The 11,549-nt window shown below is 37.4% G+C and overlaps 2 protein-coding genes across 3 annotated transcripts; one reads left to right on the top strand and one right to left on the bottom strand.

Moving 5' to 3' along the window:
- Window positions 1-1,844: 1,844 nt before the first annotated feature.
- Window positions 1,845-2,595, bottom strand: LOC125140783. Of its 2 annotated transcripts, none has more exons than XM_047810612.1 (3): window positions 2,518-2,595; window positions 2,083-2,341; window positions 1,845-1,998 (listed from the first exon to the last, which is right to left on the bottom strand). In XM_047810612.1, exons 1-3 carry the CDS (start codon window positions 2,578-2,580, stop codon window positions 1,925-1,927), a joined length of 396 nt encoding a protein of 131 aa, XP_047666568.1. In that variant the 5' UTR covers window positions 2,581-2,595; the 3' UTR covers window positions 1,845-1,924. The 2 variants fall into 2 exon arrangements, with proteins under 2 accessions (XP_047666568.1, XP_047666569.1); XM_047810613.1 differs by having other exon boundaries at window positions 2,083-2,304; window positions 2,518-2,574.
- A 2,897-nt stretch (window positions 2,596-5,492) lies between these two features.
- LOC113657902 (keratin, type I cytoskeletal 19-like) lies at window positions 5,493-11,231 on the top strand. The gene is made up of 9 exons (XM_027170062.2): window positions 5,493-5,736; window positions 5,933-6,061; window positions 6,216-6,298; window positions 6,443-6,599; window positions 6,739-6,900; window positions 9,404-9,529; window positions 9,682-9,902; window positions 10,043-10,353; window positions 10,802-11,231. The coding sequence occupies exons 1-9, from the start codon at window positions 5,542-5,544 to the stop codon at window positions 10,906-10,908; spliced, it is 1,491 nt and encodes a 496-aa protein (XP_027025863.1). The 5' UTR covers window positions 5,493-5,541; the 3' UTR covers window positions 10,909-11,231.
- The last annotated feature ends 318 nt before the right edge of the window (window positions 11,232-11,549 follow it).

The following is an 11,549-nucleotide window of genomic DNA, read 5'->3' as shown; positions in this document are numbered from 1 at the left end:
CACATCACTATCATGTTATGTTCTTTGTGCCTTAAAACTTTGCAACATGTGTTCTACGGTCCAGAAAAGATATCACTGTAGATTTCTGTTTTTGTAGAAGTGACTGTGATTAATGTAGTCAAACACCTGTACAGCTTTATTAAAGGTAGCACTAAACCTGACGATTACAGAACACTGGACATTAAGCTATCACTCAGCTACATGCAGTTTTTGCCATTTTCCTAAAACACTTTCTTTTGGTAATATGTAATACACAGATTTTTATTATTAACCTTCCAATCATCGAGTTTAGAATTTTGTCATGGGAGAATTCAAATTGATGCTCGAGCTCTAGGCTACAGTAGAAAGGGTAGAAACGGCATTATACAGCATTATAATGAAAGATTGCACTTGTAGTACAGTATGTGAATTATGGGAAATGACTAACACAAAAATAACACAATCATAATCAATAATTCACTGATATTCTTATTGATTATAACTATGTTGCACCGAATGATTGTATTTTTTCTGTTATTTGGTCTGTAAATATGATTCGCCCCTAATGATCACTGTAATTATGAAATGTAATTGGAATGAGAGCTGTGTACAGTATCGCAGCATGTGAATGAGTGTTTCACTGTTCCAATAAATACAAGAGTTTGATATATTCACGTTTAAATGTATACGCATTTCATTCCTGTTACAACTCTGGAGAATGTTGTACATTCTCAGGAAACATTTTCCTTGTCAGTGATTGTGGCAACTCCGATTATACTTGGGTATATTTTATACCTTTAGTGTGTGTATATTTGTCTCTGAAAAGGTGCATTTAAAGTTTAAAGCTATTTACAGGTATTAAAGAGTGGCCCTTAAATGAAGTCAAATTATATGTTTAAATCCTTTTTAGATCTAAACTGCATTCACATAACCATGTAATAGGTACTGCACACATCAACGCATGGATAAGAAAAGGTGCATTTTAGAACCCCATCCTATGAGCTTAAAATCAGTTATAGTTAACGAATCAGACATAAGCTGCACTGGCTTTGTTAAAGCAAGGAATAACATGCTTTGCTGTTATAAATGCATACTGATGGGGTGAGATATGGCATGCAACGGGTATGTGGAGTCTGTACCCCTGAATCATCTCATCAGAAGCTGATGTGTCTAACTGTATTTTTTTTTTTTTAAATATACAAAACATCATGCATCTTGCTGGATTGCAGTTTGAAGATTGTGTAACTTCTGAGACAATTTAGTTCCTGTTCTTACCTGTCGTTCTCTCTCTCTCTCTCTCTTTTTCTCTCCTCTCTCTCTCTCTCTCTCTCTCAATTTTCTCTCCCACTTTCTCTCTCTCAATTCTCTCTCTCTCTCTCCTCTCTCTCTCTCAATTCTCTCTCTCTCTTTTTCTCTCTCCTCTCTCTCTCTCAATCTCTCTCTCTCTCTCGCTCTCTCTCTCTCTCTCTCTCTCTCTCTCTCTCTCTCTCTCTCTCTCTCTCTCTCTCTCTCTCTCTCTCTCTGCAGACAAAGACACCAGAAAGCTTTAAACTCCTCTCTTACAATTGAGACACCATTAATGTTAAATATATGTGTCCTATAATCGAGCTCATTAACATAACCCTACTCAGGTTACAGTCGGTTGGAAGAAAACAATGCACTCCTCCTGACCAATCAGATTCGAGCATTCAGCCTGTGATGAATCTGCATATAATCCAGGTTATGCAGATTTATACACGAGATTATACACGAGATGCAGGTGAGCATCACACCTTCCCAGTGCAGATTATTATCTTGTCCCATTCTTTCAGTATCATATAAAATACAACAAAAAAAAATAAAAAATAAAAAAATACACGTTTGGGTTTGCATTTTGCATAAATAGAATTTAATTGATTTGAATTAAAAGTTGCTGATTGTTACAATGATACATTCACTATAAACTTCAGTCCGTACTGCGGCGCCCGAAGTCCACCCAACCCTGATAGTCTGAAATGCAGTCGTCCCGCTGGATAATCTCTGTCAAAACATCAATAAGGACACCATGAGACACGAATAAGGGACAAAACAGGCGTGCAGATCATCTCAAACTACGGCACTTACCCGACAGAGCTTGCAGTATCTGTTTGGACGTGAACCGGCGCTGGTCCTCAGGTAAAGGTGCAAAACGCTCCGTTCTCGCTCCGCCACTCTGAGCGCCTCTTTGCACGTGAGATTCCGACACCTGTGCCTCGTGCGCTGAAGGTAACACAGGTGAGGCCGTGCAGGTAAACACCATCCCTACAGTCAGTAGAAAACTGAGCACTGTGAACGTCGCAGCCATGCCTGAGGGGAAACGCGGCTCTTCTTTAATAAATGACACCTCAGACACCATAAACAGACAGATTATACATGTGAGGATCATTTACAGCTAATATAACCTACAGCCAAAACAAAACAAAACAAAACAAAACAACGACTCAGGTTTAACAACAGTATCAATAACCACCCAAAACAATACCACTACAGTTTACTAGGCTTTAATATAGGTTCATTTACCTCAATAGTGCAAAGACGTTTAGTCAAATACTCCAGATTTACTGTCATGGATCTGTTCAGCATCTCTTTTATATATAACAACTCATCATCATCATCATCATCATCATCATCATCATCATCATCATCATCATCGACAAGCAGCAATCAATAAAACATTATCGGTACAAAGGAAGCAATAAACATTACTGTACCTTACTGTAAATCACCTCCAGCATCCAATGATTGTGTATTTTATATAAAAAGTTGTGTAGATTTGGACATATTTTTCTTTGTTGGATTATTTTTTATTACTGTCTCTTCAACTTTATTACTGTCATTGTAATTATACTGTAAAAATGGTACTGTTTACAAGCCAGTTCTATGGCTTTTGTTTCAGAGGGTAACTACTTTATGTAAATTAAACAAACAAACAAACAAATAAATAAATAGTGAATATAAATATACTAATTGTACCATTTCTTATTATGGTATAATGTACATAGTGTACAATTTTTGTTCCTTTAGTTTGTGTATCATTTACAAAAACGTGCATAAATGTTATGTAGCTTCAACACTTTATTCTAAAATGTCATTTACAACTTAATGACGTACTTTTTAAATTGGAGACTATATTTATAGATTTATTTTACAATATATGGTCAAAAGTATGTAGACACCTGACCATCACACTTCACATCATGCCTTTCTCAAACTGTTAACACTAATTTAAAAGTTTCAGAATTTTACATTACAGTAATGTAAATGAATTGGTTTCACTTAGAACTAAGAGGCCCAAACCTGTTCCGGCATGACAATGTATTGTGAACATGAAGACATGGTTTGTTAATGTTAGAGTGGAAGAACTCGAGTGTCCTGCACACCTTTGATATAAACTGGAACACCGACTGCATGCCAGACCTTCTTACCAAGCATCTGATGGTGAATCAGTGAATCAGTGGTAATCCCCACAGGTATGTTCCAAAATCAAGTGGAAAGCTTCCCAGGAAAATGGAGGCTGTAAAAGCAAAGCAATACTTCAAAGATAGGAGACCTAATCCATATTAATACCCAAAGATTTGGAATAGTATGTTTAACAGGCATGGACATGTATCCACATACTTTTTGGTACGATACCAGCCACAAGGAAACGTACAATAAATAAATAAATCTCTGAACCTACTGGTCTACATCATGTTTTATGCCTCAAAGTTTCATTAAGGTTACACCAACGTCTCACACTTCGTAGGAATCGGCCAAAGAGGAAAAACATGTTCCGGATCCTATTTCTTATTTATGCCAATACTCTGGTCATGCATCATAGATCACAGATACACCACATCATGTGTCAGTATTGATAAGAACATCGATTATCTTAAGGTGAAATAAGATTTAAGTGGTTTCACTGACGTAAACACTCCTATTTAGCACAAAACTGGACTAAGTGTCTTGTCCTAGAGACAGAACATGGTTTATGTACCTAAAGATTTTAGAAAGCGGGAGTTGTCAAATCCGTGCAATACAGTAGGTCTCAGTGTGTACTCAGAGCAAACAGCTCAATACAGTCTGCTCATTTTCCATTAAAAGCAAATGCCAAATGCAGTAACTAGAAAAAGCTGCAGGAGTGTAAGTCAACTTAATATAACGTCACTCAGTGTTACGTGTATTCGAAAGCTGTAACATTTCATAGATGGATAAAAATAAAATGGAAAATGATAAAATAATTCAAACGAATACTTCTCACAGAAAGCAAGGATGTAGGGACTTATTAAAATGATCAAATGAAGCCACTGTGTAGTAAATAGTCCAAACACACACACACACACACACACACACACACACACACACACACACACACACACACACACACACACACACACACACACACACACACACACACACACATCTAAAAAAGCCACGTAAAGAATACATCTATTTATAGAGTTTTAATTTAGAAAATTCTTGTCATGCAAATTTTAGACCTGCCCGTTTTCATGGAACTGGAACTGAAGAATAAAATTGCCATGCCATCAATTCCTGTTTGTTTTTCAATAGTTTAAATAAACCAATGGCAACAAATTAATTACCAACTGTGTTGAGGGATGAGTCTACTCAAGAACTAACACTTAGAAAAAGTCACTTGAACCTCATCTATATTTACACTCGGGTTTGTAGACGAAAAAAAATAATAAAAAAGTAAATGCATGTGTTTTTATTCGATTTCTACTAATTAATCCTATCTAATGAATGAATGAATGAATGAATATTAGTTTGTTTTGTGACTGAACCCTACTCATAATCATGTGTAAGATCACGTGTGACATGGATGTGAATTTTCTGTAACGTTAAAAATGGATGTTTTGTCAAACAGAAGAGCCCATCTGTCCCATTGTACTCTGCTGATTGAATTTTTGTTTTTTTTTTTTAAATAAAAAGAACCCTTGAGCTGTCTTTACCAGTCTGCCAGGTCATGTATGAGCAGTCTCTTTCAGGTCATGCTTGAGCCTCACCAAATAATGAAAATAAAACAAGATAAGGATGTGGATTGATGGTGATGACAGTAGCAGGTGATGAGATTTATATCTATGGGACTTCATTAGAATCGAAAAGAAGGTATTACATGGTGCTATGAAGAAAATAATAATAATTTGGAAACTATTATGTTATACATGCTGTAAACCCTAACTACACACACACACACACTGCTTCCCAGACAATTGGCATAACAGACCAGTGATGAGTCCTTGTTGGTATTTCAGTACTGCAAATCATTCTGTAAAATCATTAGACCTGTTCTTAAACAGCACTTTGTCTCTGTCTTAGCCCAAAGCATTTTTGTTACCTTTTTTAACACAGGTATGTACCATCCCACTTTTAAAGAACCGATTAAGATGAATAAATTCTTTGGAAAGGTGTAGCATGATGTCAGACAAGCCCATCTAAAGAAAGAAATTCCTTCACATGTTAGCATATAAAAGAAGAAACAGGTCAGACTGAGTTTCAGGTGTGAAGGACACAGGATTTAACAAGCACTTGAAGTATCCAGCTATGCCTGTCTCACTGAGTCGTAGTGCTTCCATGAGCAGTATTTCTAAGGCAAGCTTCCAAACTTCAGGTTATGATATGGGGCTGAATAGTCTGTCTAGCTTTGGTCAATCTATCGGCGATGACCTCTCAATATTTGGAAATGAAAAGTGGACTATGCAGAATCTTAACAGCCGTCTGGCATCGTACCTGGAGAAGGTAAAACAACAAAAGTCTTTCATTGTTAAATTTTCATTTTTTGCATTTTCACAAACCGAGAACCAAATTCTGTACCTTATAGCTTTTTCCCCATTTCAGGTACTTTCATGACTGCATATCTAAACCTGAGAAAATCTTCTGGTCTATTTATTGACCATGAATATCATGAGTAATCATGAATGTACTTTTCTGTCAGGTGCTGTCTTTGGAAAGAGCTAATGGAAAGTTTGAGCAGCAAATAAAGGAGTTTTATGAAAGCAGGTCCTCTACTAGCAGGAAAGATCTGAGTAAATACTACATAATCATTGAAGACCTTCAGAAACAGGTAGCAAGCAGCAGCCAAAAATTCTTCCACATCCATTTAGGCTTCAGTGAATTTACGAGTATCCTGTGCATTTGAAATAGACTGTTTTTTCTCACCATGTGTTGTCTCCAGTCCCTTATGGTGTGTTATATAATATTTATATATCTCTTTTAAGATTATTTCTAAGACTGCAGAAAGACAGCAGGTTTTAGTGAAGTTGGACAGTGCTAATCTAGCAGCTACTGACTTTAAGATAAAGTAAGTGTCTGCTGTTTTTTGTGTTTTTCCAAGATTGACAACAAACTCTCAGTTAGACATACTGTACGTAGCCATTCTCTAGTTTTAACAAGTTTTTCATTAGTTGCAGATAAGATCTCATTCTCTCTTCATTGTTTGCTGCAGGTTTGAGAGTGAGAAGAACATGCGATTGGCTGTAGAAGCAGACCTGGCTCGTCTGCGCAACATTCTTGGGGAGACTGAGTTGGCAACCAAAGACCTACAAATGCAGCTATCTGGGCTAGAAGAAGAAATGATATTCCTCAAGAAGAGCCATGAGGAGGTGAGAACACTTTTGAATTCAAACCTTGTAGTAGTTTTATCTTTGCATGTGACCATCCATCAAAATAATTAATAACTAATTTTGCCAAACTGTCTGTCCAAAATCTGTCTAATTTCTATCCCCGATCCTCTGTTCACAGGACATGCACTTTCATCGCACTCAACAGAGCAACACAGTGAATGTGGAAGTGGACTGCGGTCCGGCTGTAAACCTCGATCAAGAGCTGGAGGAGATGCGAAATCAATACGAGACACTCATCCAAAACAACCGCAAAAAAATTGAACAGTGGTTCCAGAGCAAGGTGAGCCATTTGTTTGGTTGGTTGGTTAAATGAATGGATGGTAGACCTGATTTGAAGTAGTCAGTGTATGACTTGTAATAAATACAGCATATCTTGTAGTATCTTAGAAGAATGTGAGAGGTGACGCAAAGGATGTAAAAGGTGCTCGGGGATAAGAAAGAGGTGGTAATAAAAAGCAAATTTTCTCTATTCGTGGTCACGACGGCAGATCACGTGGTTCACATATAAGATTTTGGCACAGGTTTTACGCCTGATGCCCTTCCTGATGCAATCCTCCTATTTTATACGGGCTTTGGACTGGCACTGAGAGTTAACACTTTAGTGGCGGGATTAGCTATGATAGGGCAGGATCCTGCCACTGGACCACCAGGAAGCAACAAAAAAAATATTACACAAATATTAAAGAATATTTATATGATATTGGAAAGGGTGACACCCTTTAAAGTCAAAAAAGCAAATAACACTCACTCTTTGGTTGCATATCCCTTCCTTTCAACCGCTGCATCATCCCATTATTCATTTGTTCCCAGGCTTCAACAGCATTTTCTTGCAATTATTGTTTGTTTCTGTTACTTGGATTATTTTGATCCCTAGCTGTAGTATCAGGAAATGAAAGCTAATATTCTGATCTATTGTCTCAGTGTTTGAGCTTTATATATACAGTATGCCTTTTTTGGCCATGGTTTGTTTCTTGTAAAAAACCTAAGAACTGTATATTTTTGTTTTAAAACTGATCTTCTCATTCAGCTTTAAACCAACAGTAAAGCTTTCACACTTTTACATATAAGCACATAGATCTGAAATCTGTAAGCCAAATTTTCTTTTTTCCCTACATTAAAAAATATTATTCCTAACACAAAAGTACGATTTCTCATTAGGTAACTCATCAGACTTTTTTTTTTTTTTTTTAGAAAGTCTCTAATGCTCTAATGTCACTTAGATAATGGCTTCACTTATCTTTTAAATCTTTGATTTAAATCTTTGACTGTAATCCTTTCCTGTTTCAGGGAATGTTGTAATGCAAGTTTCTGTGAATTACCTCTATGATAATTATTTTTAACAATAGTTATCTTCCCTAAGGGTTTCAGGTGTAGTAGTCAAAAAAGCTTGCTAATCATGTTACCAAAGGAAGTGAACTTTAAAAAATATTTGTAATGACCTTGCACATTTTTTTATCGCTATACGGTGCCTCCCAGAAAACAATGCATGGTAGGCAAGTGCATGAAGTGGGTAAATATCAGTGGACTATTTTACGTTGTTACTGACCCATTTGGGGTAGTTAATGAAATCCCACATTTTAGACAAACAGGGGCGCTAGTGAGCCACTTAAGAGACACACCTTTGTCTGACATTTTTGTCCACACTTAGCAGCCGACAAATGTGATGTATGTGTCAAATTTCAAGTTGAACTAAGCATGCCAAAAGCCTTAAATATGCCTGAAATAAAAGTAAATTTTGACACGATGCCATGGCAACAGTGTTTGAGATATCAAAAATCCGTTCGCAATTTTACATTAGATTCAATCGCATGAATTCCCTAGGAGGAGAATTTAAAAGCTCATTGCATGCAACTGTGAAAAAATCCACCTTTGTGACTGACAAACTTCCTGGGGCCTGTTGGTGGCGCTATACCCGGGACTCACAATAAGCACATCGATGCGATCGGAATCCTTGGCCGAACATACGCACCGCGTGTCATCACAATAAGACATTATTTGCTTTAGATATTAGACACTTCCTGTTTCTCTGAATTCGCCATAACTTAGTCGCCTCACCATGGCAGCACCGTACGAGATATCAAAAATCCCTTCATAAATTTAGCAAGTGCAATGTCTCTGCATCATGTTAACCACGTCTGATGTCAATCGTATGAATTCCCTAGGAGGACTATTTAAAAGTTCACCGCATGCACTTCTAAAACAATCCAAAATGTCCGACTTCCTGTTGGGCGGAGCTCATAGTTTAGAGCACGAAAGTTGTTCGGGTCGATGAGATCTATATGCGTACCAACTCTCGTACATGTGCGTACATAATTGTCCGATCTGTGCACAAATGTTTGTTTTTGCATGACAGGGGGCGCTACAGAGTATTCCAGTCTTTGCCCGAGCCTAGTGTTGCACGACTCTGACGTGTGTGCCAAATTTCAAGAGTTTTCAAGCATGTTAAGGGACCCCCATTGGCCAATGTGTGTAAAAAATAAAATAAAAATAATAATAATAAACCTGAGCAAAAACAATAGGGCTTCGCACCATTCGGTGCTCGGGCCCTAATCATTTAAATGACACTTTAAGCATTTCTTAAAGTATTTATATATCATCATACAAGTAAAAAAGTGCTTTCCATACACCTACACTTCACAGAATTCAACTGTAATTTTCATAAAAATGATCAAATACAGAATGAATTGTTTGGTCTGCTTTTTTTTATTGTTTCTGAAATGTATTTGCCTTTCATCTTTCTTAACATTTTGGTCATTGCATCATTGATTTTGAATGTTTTCTAGGCCGAAACACTGAACACTGAAGTGTTAAAAAGCCACACTGAAATCAAAAGCTCCCAAAAAGCCTTCAGTGACCTGACGAAAACCTACCAGACCCTGGAGATAGAAATTAAAGGGATTCACAAACAGGTAGCTTGATGTTTTGCACTGCTGAAAACGATTCATAAAACTCTCGTCGATTTTCCGGATTTAAAAGTCTTAAGGAAATTTATAGAACAACACTTTACTTTGCCGAACAGGACTTTTAACTAAAGTCGTATTTGTCGTATCTTGTGCTACAGATTGAAATCCTGCAGACTGATCTGGTTCAGGTGGGGGTACGTTCCAGTGAGCAGCTATCACAGCTGCAAGGGAACATCGACCGACTAGAGACAGAGCTGCAGCAGATCACCGTCAGCATGCAAGAACAGGCCAGGGAGTTCGAGCTGCTCATGGACATCAAGATGAGGCTGGAGCTGGAGATACAGGAATACAGGAGGCTGCTCGAGGGAGAACTTCATGGGTGAGGCTTTGGGTTTGGTTCTTGTGGACATATAATCTGCTAAATGTGATTAGAATTTGATTGTACATTGTACGTTGAGAGGACCAGCTTGTATTTATTCTTACTTAAAAGATAAACCAATTTTTTTTTATTGTTCACAGATATAGCATCACAGAAGTCGACTCAACCCAGTCTCAAACTACCTTAACCGAAACGACTGTGGTAGAGACGCAAGAGATTCAAACTGCCGTGACCGAAACGACCGTGGTAGAGACGCATGAGGTTAAAACTGCCCTGACCGAAACGGCTGTGGTAGAGACGCATGAGGTTAAAACTGCCCTGACCGAAGCGGCTGTGGTAGAGACGCATGAGGTTAAAACTGCCCTGACCGAAACGGCTGTGGTAGAGACGCAAGAGACTCAAACTGCCGTGACCGAAACGACTTTGGTAGCGATGCAAGAGAAGGAAGAGGGTGAATTAAAAATTTCTTACATTTAATTTTGTCCATACGTATCGATATATTCATTGATATACTGTGAAATCAAATTGAAATTGATATCGTGCATGAAATTGATTGCTGCTTACAAATACAGAATGTCATTATTTGTATTAGTATTTGTTTAGCGCTTCATATTTCCATATATGGTGAGTAAGTAAGCAAGTAAACAAATCTTTATTTTTCATAGTAGTTTTCTATCAAACCAAAAATTTTAAATTGATTAAAAATGTAAATCACATAAATCCATAAAAGTGTACAACAATCCTACATATGACCTATTAAAGATAAGCGACATTATCTGTCTGTCTGTCTGTCTGTCTGTCTGTCTGTCTGTCTGTCTGTCTGTCTGTCTGTCGAACAGTACTTCAAATAGTTCAATTCAATGGTAACTGTGTGTGTTTCCTTTGTGTCATTCATGTAGAGAAACATCTCCACCAGAAACGGGTGAGGATTATCACAGAGAAGCTGGTGGATGGAGTAGTGGTGTCCACAACTATCGATGAGAAAGTGCAGGAGTTGCCGAACTGAACAGGAAATTCATCTAATAATATGCATTTGCGTTACATAGAAATAATAAAGCCTTTAAGACTTTTGGAATACAGCATACATTTGAGTGGTGGTGACTCTTCAAAATGGTGTTGAGTGAAATGTTTGGCTTTGGTATACGAGGTAACATTTTTATTTTCAAGCATACAGTATTGTGTAGCAGCTATCAGCTTCAGACTCGGGTGGTAAGAATTTCTTCCTGTTGGAGTGTGCTGCCTATTGTAATGAAAAAAATATTATACACAGGCATATGCTTTGCTTCCAAAGATTCTGTTACAATAAACTAAACTGTGCAGATAAGTTAACATGGCGTTGTGTTGCTTTTTTTGCTTGCAAATGGCTTTCTTGTTGTATGAGAAAGTCCTCAGAACAATACAGAGATTGAAGTTGTCAGACACACCTGTGGTGAACAAATACTGATGCTATGCACCATTAAGGATAAAAATTAGTCAGATTTTTCTGCAAGGTGTTGAAACGTACAGGAGCTTTTATTTTTTTTGTTGACATGTTCACACGGTGACAGTAACTGTTTTTTTCAAAAGCATTTTTTTAATCTATTTTTTTTTGTACTGTAGTCTGGGACTAACACATTATAATCATTACAATCATTCCACCTCTCTCTG

This window comes from Tachysurus fulvidraco, chromosome 2 (genome assembly GCF_022655615.1).
Source record: "Tachysurus fulvidraco isolate hzauxx_2018 chromosome 2, HZAU_PFXX_2.0, whole genome shotgun sequence".
In the NCBI taxonomy this organism is placed as follows: Eukaryota; Metazoa; Chordata; class Actinopteri; order Siluriformes; family Bagridae; genus Tachysurus; species Tachysurus fulvidraco.
Note: the sequence above shows the minus strand (reverse complement) of the source record. Positions and strands in the feature narration are given on the sequence as shown.